Raw genomic sequence first — 22004 nt, 5'->3', positions numbered from 1 at the left:
TCCTCTTCAAAGAATAACAGTGGACCATCTTAAGATACAGCAATAGATGAACAGTTTCTACGACCCAATTAGTTTGCCTCACATACTTTGTAATCTGATTAAAAAAAACAATTGGGTGCGTGTTACACCTACTTTAGAATCACCAGCTGCTAAATTCAGAAGTTCTATGCAGAGCACCTCAAAGTCAAATTACGCACAGCCAACTGAGATGATCTTCTATAAACTGATTTCCATTTCCTCAAACTATAGTTGCAAAACCTAACGCAGCTAGGGCATAAGGATGTTTGAGATTACCCAAACTCTATGCTCCCAGTAGTCAATCTTTTCAGTATGGCCAGAAGATAAACTAGATATAATGTCTACCATCTATTGAATTAACAAACTTCCCAGATGTTTCTCAAACTATGGGTACTAATTTTTCATTAAGGTATGAAACCTTGTAGCTAATTCCATCACGGAGTCTAACCGCCAAAATATCTAGACTCTTAAGAACACAGTTGTTTCACATTCATACATGAGTTTCGTTCTACAGTTTGAGGATTCTCACCTTAAGCATATCCAGAGAAAGTTGATGTGCAGGGGGGTAAATACTCTCTAGGGTGAGTAGCTGGCATGCCTAAAACCAAACATCCCAAAAAGTTAATATCTTCAAAGTGAAAAACAGAAAGAAATCAGTGTCTGTTTATTCAACTGTTACTGTATACTGGCTAAAACATGGCAAGCACAGGAGGGCTTTAGTAGCTTTAAATGTAGAGCTCTATACTATTAATGCTCACAAATCCAATGTTTGTTTTTAAAGTCATAACACATTCTGGACTATATTACTGCTTTAAGATATAACAAGCAATAATCTAGGTAATATAAAGACACTATGCATGCAGCCTCTGTATCCCTGGTACTGGTAACCACAAACATAGGTGACTAGTGAAACAAAAATCTTGTTTACTTAGCAGATGAATGGTTGTAAAAAGCCTAGGTCCAACAGCATCCATCTTTTGTCCTTGGAAGTCATTATTTGCTCACACGTGATTGACATTACATTGTTAACACAGTGTGTTCTATTTCTGACAACTGGTCACACAGAGAAGGATGGTAATGACAGCATCTCAATTTCCCAGGTCTGGTTCTGGTGAATGAGTCTTCAAGTCCATCCTTAAGGACAGACAGAATTAAATAGGGATTCTGGCTCTTCCTCAATGAAGGTGATCTATAATAGCTGTCGGGGGCCTTGCTCTTTCACACTATAGGTCTTCCATAAACTTGTCGTTGCTGTGTATTTCCTATTCTGTTACACTATTCTAATCACTGGACTCGAGAAGAGATAAATCTTTACTTCACTCCATTCTCTTTCTTTTTTTCATTTTAATGCAAACATCTTTCCTTCTTCATCTAAAGGTAAGAAATGTTAAGTTCAATTTATCTTTTTTACTGATACCAACTGCGGGGGAAAAAATGTAATGGTCTCATAAAGCTCACACTCCTGAGCATCCCTATGTCTCATTGCATCAATTAGGCTTGCAGTAGAGAAACAACAGCCACCAGAGCAGACTTATTTATACTTTTGCCAATGAAGTAAAGAGCCAAACCAAGAGTAGAAGCTTTACCTATGAGGAAATGATACACCTAAAAATGTTCTTTTGAAACACTTATCACCACTGTCAATTATTTAAAAGCTGAAAGATTTCAAACATCAAAGCAGTTAACTGAATGAGACTTAAACGTTCATTACTGATAGTCATACAGGTATTAAATGCATGAAATAATGACTGCAATTCCAAAGCACTACTATCATCAACTCCCTTAATACAGAGACTGGATTCAATAGTGTACCATTTAAAATACATACCAGAGGCTTGGAGTCACTGAGAACATGATACTGAAGGAACTGGTGCAGCATGTAAAAGAGTTTGTGGTGGACGAGGGTTTTGATGACTAACTCATACAGGTAATGCTGTAAGGAGAAGATTAAAAGATTAATGCTGATGAGATTTGACGACTGCCAAGTGAGAACATTCAGAGTAAAATACTGCCTTGTAAAACCAAAACATACTCTAAGTACCTGATTAAAATTTAAATGTACTACTCTCTACTAACAGAAGAATTAGAAAAATCGGTCACATTAAAATTTAAAGTATTCTGTAGGCCTAAATCTCATCAAAATCCTGAAATTGCACTGTCCACAACTGATTATCCGAGGCATCAACAGTGCTGCAATTGTATGCCATAATGCAAGATCATGTACTGGGGTCCTAGGTCACTTAGAGGTTACGGTATTCCGACTGTAACAACTGGAGTTATTTACCACTGTGTATTAAGGGACAGGCTGGTTCCCCCCCTCCCTTTAGTATTAAACTTTCTCAGGCCTAGGCTTACTCAAGGATACAATGAAGGTTAGACACTCACAATACAGTACGCCACTTCAATGGCTCTTATAATTTACTGTCTAGTCAGTACTTTACTTTATAAAAAGAGACACTTTAATAGACATACACAAAATATACTACACATATAACAATGATATACAAAGTAATCCAGAACTCATGTCTCTTTCCGAGCCTCAGATCTGACCCCAAGATCTAAATCCTATACTGTATGTTAACATTAGGGTCTTTCACTAAGGTTAGCCTAAGGCAAAAAAGGTAAACTGCCTCACTTGCCGGTGTGCCACAGGCTGCCTTGTTTCTTCTGACACTGTGGTAATATTGCTCGGTTCTGTTGGTGACTGCCACTATCGTGCGAGCAGGCCATAAACTCCTCAAGATGTCACCTGCAATCCCCCCCACGTATCTGAGGGTTGTTCTCCTCCTCCTGTTGGTGACCTCAGACCTCTCCTGCTCTTGTTGCTTGTGCCCCGGTTGACTCCCTGGAGAGAACCTATGCCTGTCACTATGGTGCTTCCCTCCTGCCAAGGCTCAGAGGCCACTTGTGTTCTTCGTTTCACAGGGGTTAGTCAGTGATCTCTCCAGTTAAGCGGGATGTCTCACCCAGATGCCCCTAGGTTTGTGCACTGCTTCATAGCCAGGGTAAGCTTTAGGATCCCTATGTGCTACTTTAGTACTTTAGTAGAATTAAGGAAGGAGCAGACCTTCAGCCTTTAGCGACTATCTCCATGTTAGGCTCAACCATTTTGAGTGTAGGCCCACTGCTTTGTTGACTAGTGGTTATTTTGGTGTTTTCAAACAAACAGTTATCCACGTAAAGGTGAGGCGTACCCTTTTCTGGTGAAGTAAGTGACCATCAGACCTATAAACCTGCTGAAGATGTAATGGGCTAATTTGAGACTGAATAGTACAGATAGTGCTGTCCATGTACCAGGAGTGCTTTGTGTGCCCACAGTATGTTTATATACAAAAGTAGGAATCCTTCAGGTATATGGGCACTTGAAAGTCTTTTATGTCGATAGACTATAATGGGTTTTGTGGGAGTAACCACTAACGATTCCTGTTTCCTGAGGGCTTTGTTTAGTCGGGGGTGGGGTTGGCACACTTTTGTCTTATTCTTCAACAAAAATAGCACTGAAGAAAAACCCTTGCTTTTTTGTGTATTCATAACTTTCTCCACTAAATTCAGATGTGGGTAATGTTCCTTCTTCAGGAGGGTGGGGTTGTATCATTAAGAACAAATTCAATACAACCATAGCTCACGACATCAAGCACTCAGCTGTTGCACAAAACTTTCAGCTGCGCTGGCAGATGCCCCTGAACCTTGCCCACTACAGCTCATTGCTGCACAAGAGGGATTCCTGGTGGCAGTCTTGCTCTTCTTGCTTACTGTGCCTCCCTACTTGAGGAGTCTGCTCTAAAGGTTTGTTCTGTTTGCGCTCCCTGTTGCCTATGGGGTTTGATAGACTGGGCACAGCACTCGTCACAACCCTGTGATCTTGTCTGTAATGATAAAAAGTGTGTCTCTCAGATTCATAACTGTTGCTCTGACCCTTTGCTCAGAGGTCGGTCTCTTGTGCTCGAGTATGGGGTGAAACTTTGTACAGTCCCACCAATTTTAGCTGTGACTGTGCCAGTCCTTAAAGACTGAAGCCATTCAACTACATTTCTCAAACAAACTGTGTTTATGGAATGACATACCCTATATGTGTCATTCCATTTTTGGTCCAAACAGTGCATGCATGGCTATCCACACCTCACCACAGTGCCACTTGACAAATGCCTGAAATTGGGTTAAGAGACTGTTCGCCAGGAGAATGGATTTGTCTGAGGCTTCGCAATCTCCAGGTAATTCTCAAGAAAGGGTGCTTTGTTTTGTCATACCAGTCTGTAGTAACATGACAACATGGCAGGTGAATTGATCACTTTCAATTAAGTGCTTGCAAAAGTATTCTCTCTTTTTCTATTTATATCCATCTTCTTAACCTTGCCATCCAGTATCACTCTGCAAAAAAGTACAGGTTGTAGGACATTTCTTTGCTCCTGGGTGAAGATTAACGAGTCTGCTTTCACTTGTAGGAGACACACCAGTACCATGCCTGGAGCCTTGCACATTTTGGCTAAGGAGGCAATACTGGAGGAAGCCCCTAGCTTGATTCTTTATGCACAACAGTTCCTCTTCCCAGAAATGATCAGGAAAAAAAAAAAATCTAATGGAACTACAGAATCTGTCCTTAGTTGTAGGAGCAATACAACTTTCCTGTAGAGCCCTCAGGCACATTGAATATTTAAAAGCATTATCAATAACAAAGTGAAATTTAACTGTGGCATCCAGAATACACATCCTGACACAGGGTCTGATTCACTGTCACCAATAGCTATTTAAGGCTGTAGTTTACTAGTCCAGTCCTGTTAGGTCAGTCTGAACTTCACCATCCTCATTCACATCCCCTTCAGTCGCTCCCTACTCTTGTTCCTCTTACCCAGTAACAGTGTTGGAAACTTGCAATGTGCATCTTTTCTAGGCTGTTGAATCACTGGTAGATAGCACTTGTGCAGGAAGTTACAGGGCAGACAGTGGAACTTCTGGTCCCTCTTGAGACACATAAATTATTAATGCATAAGAAGGCTCAAGGTGCTGGAAGCAATCATGGGTCTTTCAATAGGTTGGTAGGGCCAAAGACCTCTGGTTGGATCACTGTCTGGTAAAAGGACTCAGGCACAGCTTTTTTGTGACTAGCCAGTGCTTAATTTGTGCTAGTTGTTTCCAGTGCAGAGCACCAGCACTTATTTTTGAGGGCCGGCGCTTAATTTTCTGCCTCAAGCATTTATTGCAAGCAAAATGACACATTTAAGAAAGACTGAGGAAGAGTAAAACGAAAAAAAGGGAGAGAGTAGAAAGCTGCAGGAGTGAGCTGAAGGGGCAAGGAGGAGCTGTAAATGGATTGAAGAGGCCTGAGATGGCTTCAGGGTTATGCTGCCCCAGGATTCTGTGTTCCCACATGTAATTGCAGCAGCCGCCTATTTAAAAGGAGGACTTTGGGCATCTGCACATTTTTATTTACAAATTAAGCACTGTGACTAGCTGCTAATCATGTGTAGTTCTGTTTGACCTATTACATTTCCTTGTGAGGGAAACCATGTCACAAGTCTGACAAATGATTTACATGATTATGGCCTGCGGCTTAGAAAATAGCATGTTAGACTCTGGTGAACGACTGGGGCCCTCTCAAAGTGATACTCCTTTTAACATAGGTGCCTACTGCCCCATCACACACCTGACAGCTGTTGGCAGCAATTGTAATAATAGAGTACAAGTCATGTTTATCTGAACCCTAGTAAACAGGCTGCCTATCGGAACTCCACCGTAAATCTGTGACCCGGATCACGTGGGAACAAGTGAGTTAGTGTAACAATGTTAGATGTCCCACTTATATGTATGGCACCCTTAAGGCTGTACAGCACTTTATAAGGTTATTGGTGTCTGGAACTTGCCGTCTCTCCTCTCCCTCCACGCCACACTGCACTGCTTCTCTCATATCCACCCCCTCATCAAAATGCCAAGTGCAACTGCCTAGCTTGAATACCCATTTTCAATGAAGGAGAAAGAGACATTTTGTTTTTTGGGGGGGCTGAATAAATCAGCTCCAGCCAAAACGCAAAGCCAGGATGCATGCCTTTGCAATGAAAAGTGAGCACTTGCCCCAGACCATGCTTTGTGCTGCTAAAAAGAAATGATTGAATCCACAAACCTAAAAGGCGGACATGCAGATAAGGCACAGAAAGAAATTCACTTCTAGTTCACTGAACCTTTCAAGTTTTAAAACTACTTTGAATCTGAAAAGAGTCTGATTAGGGCCAACTACTCAAGGACTAAATATAGGCTTACCCCTTCGTCATATCTAGTGCTCTCCTTATTAATTCAAGGAGTTCTGCAAACGTGTGGAGAAAAACAAGAACCAGGAATCTTAAGCCTTCTCCCTGTTTGAGGAGAAAGGACTATACCGCTTCTGAACCTACCAAAAGATGGAGCCAATCAATTACTTCCCAGCCGGACCAGCTTTCGCACCACGTCTCCAAAGGAGATGCACTTTTTCCTATTACCCCATTGATCACTTAGCTGTGCTCGATAATCTCAAGAGGCTGTGTGCCTGCAGCCTGCACTTGTGCCCTGTGCACACTGACTGAGTGAGGCCAGCGTGCCCGCACTCTGCATAAGTCATACTTCTAAGTGTGCTTCAAAAACATGTGAACCTTGATCTGCACTTTACAACAGTCACTTAAGAATCCTGTTCCTGCTGATCAACTGCCTCTACTAGGTGGGGGTTTGTATCGTTCCTCCGGCTGCGTGTTCCTCCTAACTGTCCAAAAATACACCCCAGCCCCCTCCTTCCCCAAGCTACTACCCCTCTTCCCTAACCTGGTGCATGCCAAGTAACATGACACTGTAACTGCTGACAAAGAACATTGCCCACTCCTTCAAAGGACGCTAAAAGAAAATGCATTAACTGTAACCAAACACACTCTTATATTAAGCGAGGTGTAGCCGCTTGTATTGTTTCCTTGATCAATGTACACAAGACTACCTTTTACCTAGGGCTAGGGATTGGAATTCACATTCAAAACATGAATGGAGAAAAACAGAAGACAGAACCTGAAAACAGAAATCACAGTTGTAATTAGTTAAACCAGAAATTAAAGAGCCTCGGAGGTTAAGCACAAAATGTTTTGAAGAATTATTTTATCCCATACTAAATTCCTAAATTTTGTCAAAAATAGTTTAATTTCAAAAAGTCCTATCAACGCCTGCCTTCAACCTGTGTTTGGAGAGTTACATTGTGATACACCTAGAAAAGATTGGTTATTATGAAGACATCACATATAAAATGGGTGTCAGTACCAAGACTGCACTGTCCTGAAATATTTTATAGTGGTTTCAAGACTACTATTAAATAGTCTGGTCAGACTCACTAAAATGTAAGTCAAACTGCCTTCATGCGGCTAATTAACATTTGCTATAAAACATACCATATATGAAGGTATGTCAAATTTAGAAAAATTTGTCGCATGTACTTCTTATTGCTTCAGACTTGTGTCGATGGACAGTTAAGATTTTCATCACCATCCTTTCATTGTACAGAGGGAATGCTTTAAAACATAAAGCAGTCTACCAAAAGAATAGATTACCTACCTGCTGTAACACTTTTTGGTGAATACTGTAACTACCTTCAGATTCCTCACCTTTAGAATTTCTCCAAGCTGGATATGGAAGATTTTAACAGTAATGCTCCCGCACACCGATAGGTGGTGCTGTGCGGCTCTGTGTTGACCTTGTTACACCCTAGTAGTGACAATGGAGCCATATATAATTGCTAACTCTCTATATCGACATTTGGTTTTTTTTTGTGTGTCTATCCACACCTTCGGATGTAGGGCACAACCATAATCAGAGGTACCAGTGTGCATATTCCTAAACTGGGGACTTTTAACATGGAAGAAAGACCATTCCATAGAAAGGGGAGGCTTGTGGGCAGGGAGAAAACTGCCTTCTTGGCCAGTGCATATCAAATCTTAATGCACAGGAATATTCATTCCAACAGTCCATTTCTGTACCGGCTTGCCCTGCTTCACCCCCACAAAAACCCACAAAGAGCGAGAGATCAAGATAAATGGGTAAAGCTCCTTTAAGGTTCAAGCAAAGAAGCCTCTCCTCTTTTGAGGGGTGAGGCAGAGCAAAGAAGGACAGAAAAGCGATGGATTGTCCAATGCGCAAAGCAGTCACAACTTTTGGAAAATAAATCTGCCCTGGTCTTTAACACCACTATCTGGAAAAACAGTGGTGTAAGGCAGCTGCAAGGAAAGAACTTAGCTTCCACTCACATGGCAAGCTGAAGCTACCGCAAACAAAAACACAGTCTTCGTAGTCAGGAGACCTGGTGGGCAGGTTCGAATGGAATGTAAATGACGAAAGTGAGGACAAAATTAAGATTGCACTCCAGTATCACAAAGGGTTTTGAAGGAAATAATACAATCCAAGATTTTCCCTATTGCTGAAATATCACCTTTGCCACCTCAGGGTATCACCACCATTCGTGACCAGTCACACTGAGTTTGTCCGCGCTGGCATTCAAAGATCCCACAAGGTGGTTCATAACAAGAGGGATGACCTGGCGCTGCTGCCTGTTTCAGAGGTGACGTTGCTCCTGGCACAGGACCTGGACCCCACTCAGCCTTAATTGTTGCAGTCCCACATGGCAGTGGTGTTGTACATGAAAACCTGAACCAACCTCCCTTTGATGGGCAGTAAGGAAGGCTTTCAGCGCCTGCCAGATGCTCCACAACTCAAACAGATTAATGTGGGGAAGGGTCTCAGCTGGAGACCAAAACCATCTGATTTCCACCTCTCCCAGAAGACCTCCCCATCCCAGCAGTCATGCATCTGTCACCACGACAGCTCCGGGTGGGGCAAAGAGAGGGGGTCTGCAGTCAGCCCAACAGCAGTGGAGCCACCAATGGACATCTTCAGCAGTCTCTTCTGAAACCTAGATGGTATCAAATAGGTTACCCTGGTGGTGGGCCCACTAAGGCTTCAGGTAACATAGCTGATGATCAGGATGCCATAAGGTCCAGAAGCCTCAGAACCGCTCTTATCAAGACTGAGGCTGGAACATTGGGATCATAGCCCAAACATCTTCAACTTGTGGTGGAGGGAAGGCTCAAATCAACACTGTGTCCAGGATGGGTCCAATGAAAGGGAGCCCATGCGAAGGAGTCAGACGTTACTTCAACAAATAGGCAGTAAATTCCAGCAACGTCAGGAGAATCAATGTTGTCTGCAGGTGGTCTATTACTGACTGTTGTGAGCGCACCTTTATTGAGTTGTCTTGGTAGTGGAAATCTAGAATCCCCAATCTCTGAAGGTGTCCTGCACCCAATGCTGTCACTTTCGTGAACACCAGAGGGGCACTGGAAAGACAGGAGAATACTGAATAGTCAAAATGCCCTGGCCCACCTTGAACCGCTAGTAGCATCTGTGGAACTGCAAGATGGGTACATAAAAGTAGTCATCTTGCAGGTCCAAAACCTCAATCCAGTTGCCTAGATCCTGGGTAGAGAGAACGTGGGCCAACACAAGCATCTTGAATGTGTCCTTCAGCAAGAAGGTATTTAGAGGATGAAGATCTAAAATAAGACAAAGGCTTCTGCCCTGCTTCGCCTTGAAATAGCAGGACTATCAGCCTGTCCCTATTTCCGGCGCTGCTCTCTATGGTGACTTGGACCAAAACAGCCTGCAATTCTTGGAGCAAGATGGACAGGAGTTCCTCTGAAGGATGCTCTGATGTTGGTGGGAGGTGTGACAGGCCTAAAAGGAATTGCAGGGCAGTGCATGTTTAACAATATGCATAACCCACCTGTTGGATGTTATCCTTTTCCACCAGTAGAGGAAATACCCAATCCTTCACCCATGGGGTGGTCATTTGCCACTAAAGGCAACATTAAATAATATTAACAGACTGATAAAGTGTATATAGATACAGAAACAATGTAAAATTTTAAAACATACTGTAAATCTGAAGTAATTTGAAAGTGGAGGAACAAATAAGTTAGTATCGTCAGATGTATTCGAGGGAGCAGTGCAAGAGCATCAAACAGAATATGCTTTAGATGATGAGTGGCCTCAATTAAATTTATAAAAGTTCCCATTATAAAAAAAATACTATTAAAATATAATCTGATGAATGTTTGTTTCTGTATTTCTTCTTACACCTCAAATCACTGAAATGCTTAGGTCCTAGGATTCCAATAATGGCTCAATGGGAGTCCCCTGATTCCAATAACTATTCAGTGGGGGTCCCCAGATTCCAGTAATGAGTAAGTGGGGGTCAACAGAAGTCAAAATGTTAAGAACCACTCGTTCAAAGCATGGTAATATCTCTCCAGCAAACAGCTGGCGAGGACCTGACTGAAGGGCATGACTGGTAGAGAAAAACATCTGTTTTCCCAAGTACTTCAATTAGTTTTCACTCTCTGTCAGGAGTCATGGGGAAACAATTGGGGGTCGCCCTACTGGTGGAAGCCTGAACCATCAAACAATCTGGTGCAGGATGCAGTGTTAAAAACTCAGGCTTGCTTGGCGCCAGCCTGTGGTGTCTGGCGATCTGCCTGTTCAATGGTGGCCCGAAACAAGGTTTAGACCAGGTGGCCTTGAAGGTGTTGGTAACGCTTCATTAAATGGATGGAAGGGCTCAACGGAAGTTTGTCCAGTTTGTAGAACCTCTGGTAACAAATTAGTTTTGACTTTCATAGCTGGCAGCTGTGGATCTAAGATTTAAGACCTTCACTGCCCATCTCAACTACGGAAAGGGAGACACGCTCTTCTCTTGAAGATCTGCAGGAGAACACAACCGGGTGTCAAGGGATGTGTCCACAACTCTGGCATCTCGAAAGACCCTAAATAAATTGTCATCATTATAGTGGAGAGGAAAATAACTCCCTTCTTCTCCATTACTACTTCCAAAGGTTGGGTGCCTCTGTTCAGAGTCCGCACCGAAAAGTTGGTGGAACACTTGGGTGTTGCTCTTAACCAAAGGCATGGTTCTGGCTGAGGTGAATTGAAACAGGTCTGGAGTGTTGACTAGACTAGAGGTCTTCAAGGATCCTTCGGGCCTCAAGGTTCACTGGAGGAAGCGGAAGGGTGCACAGGATTTGCGACATGGACTCTCTGAAAACCTCAATCTACCAGAAATTCAGGGTGCATCGTGATCAGCTGCGGAATCAGCTCCCTGATGGGGGACTGGGAACAAGACAGAGAGGCACCTTGACACCTCATGACTTCTGAGAGAGAGTGGCAAGACTAGAAAGGGCCTCGTTTGGTCTTTTTATGCTTCTTCTCCAACTCACCCGAAGACTTGAACTGTGACAATGACCTGCTACGGAAGCAGTCCAGAGTGTGGGAAGGAGTCTGTGTCCACGACTTTGAACAGGAGAGGGACGTCCAAGACTTATTTCAATAATCGGTGAAATTCAGCTTGGCTTCAGGTTTCCACATTACTTTTAGATTCAGAAGGGCACACTTCTATCTGGAATGGCAGTTGTTGCCCGAACCAAAACATCAGTAACACACCTAGTGGGGAGCAGTCACATACATCTGTTTGTGACTGTTCATATAAGGCTTAACCTTTGTAGTTTTAGGAGGGGGGGGCATGTCTCTTTGCACACTGGAAAACAAGAATTTTGAAGAAGAAATCTTGGCATTAGAAGACAAACAGTTTGGGAGCTAGGCCCCAAACCACAATCAAAGAAGAAAGCAACTGACGTTGACATGCAGGAGTGGAACCTATGTGCGGCTTCGTCGTCACTTCCAGGCACAACAAAGTCAACACAGAGCCACATAGCTCACCTACCGCAGCGCAGGAGCATCACTGTTAAAATCTTCTTGGTCCAGTCTGGTACCTGGGAATATTCTAAAAGTAAGGAATCTGCGGATAGAAATATCCATCAGAAATAGGTCACACATGCTGAAAATCAAAATGGCATGTAGGAATAATGGTCTGTGAGAGGTTCATGCAGTGTTGAATTAATGTTTTGTGTTCACTCCTCCTCCACAGACGATATGGGATGCAATGCTGGATACACGAGTCTTCCAACTGTGTCATATTTTGATTCATCACAAATGACTGTCTTAAACTGGGTAGGAGCAGTTTTATATCTAGTCTATGTTTCTGAAAAGGCTAACTAGTAAGATCCTGCGTTTCAACATAATCTTTATGCCCCATCAAGATATAGCATAACTTTTAACAATTCTAAACATCTGCCTGTGTTGAAGTAATAAAGGAAAACGAAAATTCCTGCAGTCTTGAAACTCACAGGATTTCCTTTGTTTGAACTTTAATGGCTTCCAACAATCTAGGCTACCAGCTCGGGATGGTTACCACCAAAACTGTGTGCTACTAAGAAGCCCATTATTTGCAACGCTTTCAATGCAACATACTTTTGCTCACATCTTGTGTAACAGGTTATACATTAGGGTCAGAAAACAATGCAGTGGAGGTTTTCTAAAGCTTTCCATTGTATCAGGCACCTTCTCTGTTTCTGTTCCGAGAAAGTGGAGGGCCATCGAGTCAACAGAGCTTAATCTCTCACAACGCCCTCCCACGGCTTCATAAAAAGTCTACATAGCATGCGTTCTCAACAATTTTAAGCAGTGTCCTTACTGTCATCTCAAATAGAAAGGCAGTGCAAAACAAAAAAGGTAACAGGCTATGAATTGTTTGATATCAGAATTCGTACCTGAACTGGAATCTGAAACTGGTTCAGTGAGCGAATATACTCCATTAGAACGGCTGAAACAAACTTGTGTGGCAACTCCTAGAACGAAAAACGAGGATGTTAGCTGACCTTTTGAACATTACTGTAACCAGTTAAAAAGAGAGCAAACCCAGTTCCCATCCCACGTGCTTAATCACAGCCCCTCGAAGATGAGAACCAGCAAGAAGACTTTGCATGCCAACAGATATCATTAGCTGCTTTTCACGCCTGACAAGTAACATTTACCAGAGTTCCTTAATTGAGTTTGTGAATATCAGTAGAAATGAAACAAAGCCATATTAGAACTGTAATTCGCTGGTACTTCAACTCTGCATATCACTTACAAATGAAGGAGGAGCTGGTGTGTGTACCATGTAGGAGTAAGAATAATATACTTATTACATACCGCAATTATTGCACTATTCTGCATTCTCCCTGTTCTGTGTTTATAGGTTTCTGACAACTTCACTGTTTAAGGGGACATCTGGCAACAGAACTTTGCATGGAAGGATCTGCACGACGATTTGTTCACTAGTAAGATTTAATTTTATAGATTGATTTTCTATTCAAACATCCCGCCCTTACCATTCTACATACAGTTGTTCTGAGGAAGCCTTTTTGCTTCGCTCAGCACACTCCAGACTAATGACTGAGCCTTTATTCAGGGTTTCACAGAGGAGAGGAATGTAGTGTATGAGCTTTTAAAAACATTACTTTTTTAGCGATATTAGCATCTTTTCTTGTCAACCATTATTACATCCTCTAAATAACAATTCAGCACTACGGTACCCTCAGATGAACGATGCACAATGCAAATATAAAAAATAATTATAGCTTCATTACAGCCGTTACGGATATTTTTCTTGCAGTAATATTGAGTGAACAATGAGTGAAAGCATACTTGTTTACTTTGTCAAGTCCACAGATGGTGTGCAAATGTGTTAATTACATTGTGCTAGAGTAAGCTTTCCTTCCAATGGACTGATCTCTGGAAGGTAAGTAATATTTGTGTTTACAAAGGTTCTTCAAAAACAACCGTGTATAAATGTGCTCAATTTGAGCGGCTCAAGAGTCACCGTGTAGTTTTCCATGCCCTCTGTATATTGCACTATGGTCCATCTGAGGTTGGACAGGCAGAATTCAGGAAGAGCGAGGAGAAATGTCGACACATTGGTGCCTAGGTTCTAACAGTATTATAGGAACAGGCTCTACATTAAAATGGTAGAGGCTTCCAATTTATTCATTTTTTAAATGTTGCTGAGCTAATGTTTGATACTCATAATTCACATGTTCCAACAACCATTAGTTTCAAATAAAAGTGATTGTGTGTGACTTCACAAAAGTAACGTGGTGGACCTTAAGTAAACAAATTACCCTGCTGAACATGTTATAGATTCTGACGATGCCTCCATACCTATCTACCACTGTGAAGAAAGCCAGCAAGATTAGCGAGAAACCCCCTTGCATTGTCTGCTCTCTGAATTCTAGCAGAAGTATGCAAATCAAAGGCAACTCTGACAGGGGTTTGGGTCGGGGGAGTTAGGGACTGGAACGGGGCAAGGGGTGCCGGTATGAATTCTGGGACAAGTGCATTAACATGTGGGCGATCACATCCAATCCCATCACTTCAATCTATCCAGCAATTCAGTGGATCCTGTGGAAAGCAATGTCCATGCCACTCATGAATAGTTTTGGTAACCCAGAAGAGAACATGCAACCACGTGCTGCTGTATGCTAGCGGGAGCACTGTTCCTTTCCTAACACACACATTACTTCATGCCTGCAGGTTTGGAAGGTAGCTGGACACCACACCAGTCAAAAGCAGTAAGTCCCCATGAGGGCCGCCCTCTCAGAAAGGCTTTCATATATGACTTCCAATAATGCCACACTAATCCTTTTTAAAGATATAAGTTAGTAAATGATAACAAGGAAAGTACTAGTCCCCACTTTAAGTCCCTTCACGTTAGCTTGTGTCCGCCATGGATGTATAAAATCATAATATGAATACGGTCATTGTTGTGCTTACTAAACTATGACTGATGAAGGATTAACACCCACAAAGCAGCATTTACCCCTATAGCATAGCACACCTTTCCTTTGCCCTCAAACCCAGGACTTTCCTCAGCAGATGGCCAACATAATCATTCAGTATAACCAGAAGAAAGCAAACTATAGGGTCTCCCATCACCATTCCTGCCCTCACGATCTTCTCTTGCATGAGATCTTATGTGCGCACTCCACTCAGTAGACTGAGGATTTCCCAATCAAGGACAGACACGGTTTGGGACCTAGGATCTTGGAACTCAGTACTAAGGACAGCCTAACTCAAAGGTTCCCTTCCTGAACCAAACTCATACTTCTTCACGCTAAAAGAGTAATCTTCTCCATAGTGGCAGTAAAAATGGGGCGTGACCTAGCAGCCAGCAATGGCAGACACGTGAAACTCACTCTCCGAATGGGCCCAAGCATTTCTCCTGAGTAAAGAATCACCCGGCCTGCCCTGAGCCAGCACAGCCTGCTGCAGATGAGTTTGGGATCCGGGGAGATCCCGAGAGGACGAGCAGCACCAACCGGGAGAGGTGAGAGGTGGAGGGGAGGCCCGGGCAGCCGGCTCATGAGTATTGGATGCTAGGAGTGCAGAACGGTTAGTCCAGACCTGGGGATGTCTTATAATCCCGGGGGAGAAAGAGGCTAACGGGCAGAATTGGAGGCAGCCGGATTGTATCAGCCAGCGTACACTGCTGCCAGAAGAACCTGCGAGGTAGGGGTGAGGTTTGAGACCTAGTTTCGTGGACTCGAGGCCTGGTCCTGTGCCTCCCGATCCCGTTGGGCCACTGTGAAAGAGACAAGTTTCTCCCAGGACGGGCTGTTGCAAAAAGGCGAACAGCGACCCTCTGAGGTGAGGAGCAGATGGCAGTTCAAAACAGAAGGGCCATGCTTGGGGGACGGGAAGACGAATGATAATATTATGACCTAGATATCCACACGAACGGGATGGCAACACAGCGACAATGTGCTGGCGCTTGGGCCCGGGGCATGTTGCACCATTAGGCGGACGGGAGGAGTGAATGCTGACCTGAATAGGGCTACAACAAACTATTAGAAAGCCCAGACTGGAAGAGGACAAGTATACGATTAACTGACTTTGACAGGGAGTGGCTGAGTTGAATTGGGGCACAATGGGGAAGCACGAGTGAAATCCTCTTAGGAGGCTCCGGTCGATGTGAACATGCCGGAGACGCTGTCTGAACAGTGGAACAGGAGGCCATCTCCGCTACCATGCATTCTCAATTTGATAAAATCTTATCAGCGACACCAAAACCATTCTGCAACAAGCTATTGGGGCAGTTTCAGTGGGCCTGGGGTTACTGCAGACTTAACACGAAAGCTGGCGGATAGGGTGCAGGAGATAGAATGTAATATAGCAGACTGACGCCCAGCTCAAAAAGCACTTATGCACCAAGTCACCAAACTGACCGACTGAGTGCATAGACTGGAATATCTGACAGAGACTTCTAGTTGCAGATTCCTTACCTTAGAATTTCCTACAGGCGTGAGACTTGATCCAGAGATTTTTCTTTGAGCAATACCTTTGCGCGTCGGTAGGTGGTGTCAGTCGACTCCGCGGACGTCATTGGCGTCGTAGTCGCCATGATGACGTCGGGAGTAGTACATAGACGCAGTCTCAGTGCAGTGACGTCCGTTCTTTTCTTTCCGTGCCACGCGCTGATCCGGAGAGAGCTACCCTGAGCTCTTTTTGACTGATTTTGACCGTTTTGCCGAGTATTCTAGTGAGTTTTTGGTGCATCGAGGATGTTCCCGAAGACCGGGTTCAAGCCTTGCGAGGACTGTAACTGCATGATGTCGGTAACGGATCCGCATCTGGTTTGTCTGTGGTGTCTCGAGCTCGACCATAACCCAAAGTCGTGCTCCAACTGTCGGGCCATGCACCCGAAGGCCTTGAGGGAGAGGTCTCTCAAGCTCACGGTGGCCCCGCGGTCGACTCCGTGTAGGTCCCAGCCTCACTCGAGAGGATGGACTCGAGATCGTTTGCAGAGCCATCACCACTCATCTACCTCAAAAAATCTTCGGGTGCAGCTAAGAAGTCGTCGAAGCGGTCTCATTGCACTCCGACTTCGCCCTGTCGTTCGGCTGACACGACGCGGGAGGAGCGTCGACGCTCAAGGCCTCCATCCTCTGAGCCTGCTTCTGGGTCTGCTCTGCGCTTCCCTGAGCTTCCAGGAGCCGGAGCGACTCCCGCCCAGCTTAAGGAATTCTATGAGGCCATGCACCTCATCTTTGGGCGGACCGATATGGTGCCTTCGGACCCAAGGGGTTCGGTTGAGGGGCCTTCGGGTTCCGCACCGGCGGCTTCGGCTCCGGCCACCAAGGTCCCCTCTGGATCCGCTCACGGATCTGCTTCCGCACCGGTCGCACCATTGAGACCTTCCTCAGTGCCAGGTCGATCGTCGGCCAAATCCTTATCCCCGACGACTCTGAGTTGGGGCGGCGTCGGCTAACTCCGCCTCTGTCTTTGATGGGGCCTACTCACCCCAGGTCCGATTTGGACCCTTTTTTTTTATGGGTACCAATTCGGGGAAGAATTGGAGGAGTCCCTGGACCCTTATGAATTCCAGGGTGACCCATCTTTGGACTGGGCACAGGAATTGGGCGACGCCAATGGACTGGACACTTCTCCAGACGCAGGCATGCTGTCCCCTCCTACCGTGGCTACGGCAGAGGGAGCAACTTATTGTATGGTGGTCAGTAGGGCGGCCGAGGTCCTTGGCCCTGAGCTACCTATTGTAGAGGTCAGGTCCAACCTCCTGACATAGGTGCTTCAGCCAGGGGCTTCCACATCTGAGCCCCTTTTACATTTCAATGAAGCCCTCACTTAGGTCCTTTGGGTACTTAATCCAAACCCAACACAGGGGCTCCTGTGAATAGGACTATCGCACGCCGCCATCAGCCCGCTCCGAACGTCCCTAAATTCCTATCCCAACACCCCACGCCCCAGAGTCTTGTCATCCAGGCTTCCTCTTCCTCAGGCGCATTCCCTTCTGCACCCCCGGATAGGGAATCAAAAAGACTGGAACAATTTGTGAAAAGTTGTTTTCTTCCTCCAGTCTCGCGCTGCGGTCTGTGAACACCGTATGCCTTTTGGGCCACTATACCCCTCTCTATGGGATACGGTTGCGCAAGTCCTGCCGCAGATACCATGCTATCGTCTCCCAAGCTGTCAACGATGGGAGAGATGCAGCGAAGTTCACGATCCGATGTGGGCTGGACACGACTGACTCTCGGGGCAGATCAGTTGCTATGACAGTGGCCTTGAGACGCCACGCCTGGTTACTTACTTCTGGTTTTTCTGGGGATGTCCAACAGTCTCTCATGGACAGGACCTGCCAAACTGGGAATCCATCACTACGGACAGGTGGGTTTTGCAGATCGTTCGAAAGGGCTACTCCCTCCCTTTCGAATCTGCCCCACCGGTCAGGCCTCCATCACTCAGCCTACTCCCAGACGATCATTTGGCACTTTTCCGCCAGGAAGTCGCAGCTCTCTTGGCCAAGGGAGCAATAGAGAAGGGCCCTGTGCCAGATGTAAGTCATGGTTGTTATTCCCGCCCTCTACTCTCTGATGCCGAAAAAGGACAATGGCTTACGTCCTATCCTAGACCTTTGGTACCTCAACTACTTCCTCAAGAAAGAGAAATTCAAAATGCGCACCCTGGCTCAGGTTCTGTCTGCCTTAGGCCCAGGAGACTGGATGGTAGCGCTGGACTTGCAGGACGCTCATTTCCACATCCCCATCCTGCCTGCCCAAGGCTTTACCTACGATTCGTGGTAGGTCACAAGCACTATCAGTTTACTGTGCTCCCCTTAGGTCTTACCAGCGCCCCTCGTGTGTTCACAAAAGTGATGGCGGTGGTTGCAGCTTATCTGCGCAGGTTAAGGGTCTCAGTCTTCCCCCTACCTCGACAACTGGCTGTAGAAGGCGGACTTGCCCCAGAAAGTTGTCTCCCACCTTCAGACTACGGCAAACCTTCAGACTACGGCCAACCTCCTGCACATGCTGGGGTTCACTATAAACGTACCAAAGTCACACCTGACTCCCTCTCAGATGTTCTCTTTCATCACAGCTGTTCTGGATACAGTGCAGTTTCAGGCTTATCCTCCCGAAAAGTGAGTCCAAGATGTTCAGGCTATGATTTCGATCTTTCAGCCTCTGTCTTGGGTTTTGGTGAGACAGACTCTGAGGCTGCTGGCCCTCATGGCCTCCTGCATCCTGGTAGTGACATTCCAGATGGCATATGAGGGCTCTGAAGTGGGACTTGAAGTTCCAGTGGGCGCAACATCAGGGGAATCTCTCCGACATGGTCCAGATCTTGGAGGGGACTGCGAAAGACCTGCAGTGGTGCTTTCAAATCCACATTGGGTCCACAGCAGATCCCTCTCCCTTTCCCAGCCAGATCTATCTATAGTGACAGATGCGACGCTTCTGGGTTGGGGCGGCCACATGGGAGAGATGGTGATCAGAAGCCTCTGGTCTCCGGCGGAGTCTGGGCTCCATTTCAATCTTTTGGAGTTCCGGGCGATCAGGCTGGCGCTGAAAGCATTTCTTCCCTCTCTCAAAGGGAAGGTAGTGCAGGTGTTCACGGACAATACTACTGCCATGTGGTACTGCAACAAACAGGGAGGAGTAGGGTCCTTGACCCTTTGTCAGGAGGCACTACATCTCTGGACATGGCTGGAACATCAGGGCATTACCCTGGTGGTTCAACATCTGGCGGGTTCTCTCAACGCCAAAGTGGACAAACTCTGCCCTCGATGCACAGCCGATCACGAATGGCGTCTCCATCCAGGGGTGGCGCAAGGTCTCTTTCAGCGGTGGGGAGAGCCTTGGTTAGATATGTTCGCCTCCGCAGAGAACACGCAATGTCAGCTGTTTTGCATGTTGGAGTTTCCAAGGCGGCACTCGCTCGGAGACACTTTTCGTCTAGAGTGGAACTCCGGCCTCCTTTACGCCTTTCCACCTATACCACTTCTGCCCAGAGTTCTCAAGAAGATCAGGAACGACTGGGCCCAAGTCATCTTGGTGGCTCCGGACTGGCCACGGAGAGTATGGTATCCGGAGCTATTGAGTATGGCCATCGATCCTCCACTCAGACTGCCTCTTCAGGCGGATCTTCTGTTGCAGCAGCAGGGGATGGTTCTCTACCTGAACCAGTCCAATCTCCTTCTTCATGCGTGGAGATTGAGCAGCGACAGTTGACAACTTTTGATCTACCACCCAAAGTCTGTGATGTTATCTTGGCAGCCAGGCGTCCCTCCACCAAAATGGTATACGCCTGTCGTTGGCATAAATTTGTGGCATGGTGCACCAACAAATCTGTTGATCCCCTCTCTGCACCTCTATCTGAGGTTCTTTTGTTCATTATTTCTTTGGCCCAGCAGGGCTCTGCTTTGGGCACCCTTAAGGGGTATTTATCTGCCATTTCGGCCTTTCTTAGGTTACCTGATCAGCCCTCACTCTTTAAATCTCCTATTGTGAGTAGATTCCTAAAAGGTCTCAACCATTTATTTCCTCTCACTTCATTTATCATGCCTCAGTGGGACCTCAATCTTGTCCTTACTTATTTAATGTGTACTCCCTTTGAGCCGATGCACAATTGTCCCTCATGGCTCCTCACCTTCAAAACTGTTTTTCTTGTTGCCATCACTTCTGCTCGCAGGGTGAGTGAGCTTCAGGGCCTTTCGTCCAAACCTCCATACTTGTCTGTGCATCCTGACAAAGCGGTGTTGCGCACTAAGGCTTCCTTCCTTCCAAAGGTGGTTTGGCTTTTTCATGTAGGCCAGTCTATCACCCTGCCTACTTTCTAGGCACCCCCACATCCTTCCCATGAGGAGGAGAGACTCCACCGTCTGGACACAAAAACAGCATTGGCGTTCTATCTTAATCGTTCTAAAGATTTCCGGGTGGATGATCAACTCTTTATCAGGTATGTGGGTGCGAAGAAAGGAAAGGTGGTGCAAACACGTACCATCTCTCTATGGGTACTTCTTTGCATCAAGATGTGCTATGCTTTGACCAAGACGCAACCCCCTGAGGGCTTGTGTGCTCTTTCCACCAGAGCAACTGCTGATTCCACTGCGTTAGCACGCAGAGTTCCTGTCCTGGATATCTGCCAGGCAGCTAAGTGGGCATCCATTCACACGTTTGCTAAACGCTGCTGCAGTTCGGTCCTGCAGGACTTTCTAATATGATCCTGGTTCGCAGCCCACCACAGAGGATGCCATTGCTTGGGTATCTATTCTAAGGTAAGGAATCTGCAACTAGAAGTCTCTATCAGATGAACAAGTTACTTACCTTTGGTAACAAAATAGCTGGTAGAGACATATTCTAGTTGCAGATTCCTTACCGGTCCAGCCACCCACCCACCCATTATCCCCGGTTGCGAACTGATTTCTAGGGACAGGGATTCCCCCCTTCAGGTCCTTAGATCTGGTGCACTAATCTCAGTGTTCTTAGCAGCTCTGCAATTTGGTGTGGAAAGCCATTAAAAGAACTGACATTACTGCGCTGAGGCGGCATCTATGTACTGCTCCCAATGTCATCACGGCGACTACAATGCCCGCGGAGTCGACCGACACCACCTACTGACGCGCAAGGCTATTGCTTGAAGAAAAATCTCCGGATCCAGTCTGACGCCTGGGGGAAATTCTAAGGTAAGGAATCTGCAACTAGGATATGTCTCTACCAGATATTTCATTACCAAAGGTAAGTAACTTGTACATTGTGCAGAAGGTCGCAATAGATGCAATAACATCCGATTGGTGGGACTCCCAGAAGGAGTGGAAGGTAACGACATGGTGGCGTATCTCGAGACTTGGCTCAAAACTGCAGTGGCTCCTAACAGACTCACCCCTTTCTTCGCTTTGGAACAGGCGCATAGAGTGCCAGCCCGTTCACCGGCCCCAGGTAGACAACCACGCACAGTGGTGGCCAAATTGCTGCATTATCTCGATAGAGATGTTATACTGAATTTTGCCTGTAGAGACGGCCCCTACCCCATTGAGAATGGAAAAGCGATTATTTTCCCTGATTACACTGTAGCAGTATAGCATCTTATGCAGAAGCGAAGAGAGCACTGAGAGAGATCGGAATACAGTACTCATTGCTGTTGCCGGCTAAACTGAAAATCATAATGTACAGCAAAACACATTTTTGTGATGACCCCAGTGCGGCGTGGGACTGGCTAGAGGCGCATAAGGCTGGGACCCTCTGGGCAGGGAAGAAGGATGAACAGCGAGA

General features: G+C 45.7%; 1 protein-coding gene across 1 annotated transcript in view; it reads right to left on the bottom strand.

Annotated features, from left to right (window-relative positions):
* RMC1 (regulator of MON1-CCZ1) overlaps positions 1–22004 on the bottom strand; it is a 219715-nt gene that overhangs the window by 37385 nt on the left and 160326 nt on the right. Inside the window, exons 16-18 of the mRNA XM_069220023.1 lie at positions 12672–12749; positions 1847–1951; positions 548–616 (exon numbers count right to left, since the gene is read on the bottom strand). Coding sequence (XP_069076124.1) covers positions 548–616; positions 1847–1951; positions 12672–12749 — 252 coding nt within the window. The remainder of the gene's footprint in view (positions 1–547; positions 617–1846; positions 1952–12671; positions 12750–22004) is intronic.

Source organism: Pleurodeles waltl, chromosome 2_2 (assembly GCF_031143425.1).
Source record: "Pleurodeles waltl isolate 20211129_DDA chromosome 2_2, aPleWal1.hap1.20221129, whole genome shotgun sequence".
NCBI classification, from domain to species: Eukaryota; Metazoa; Chordata; class Amphibia; order Caudata; family Salamandridae; genus Pleurodeles; species Pleurodeles waltl.
This window is presented reverse-complemented; position numbering and strand designations above follow the sequence as displayed.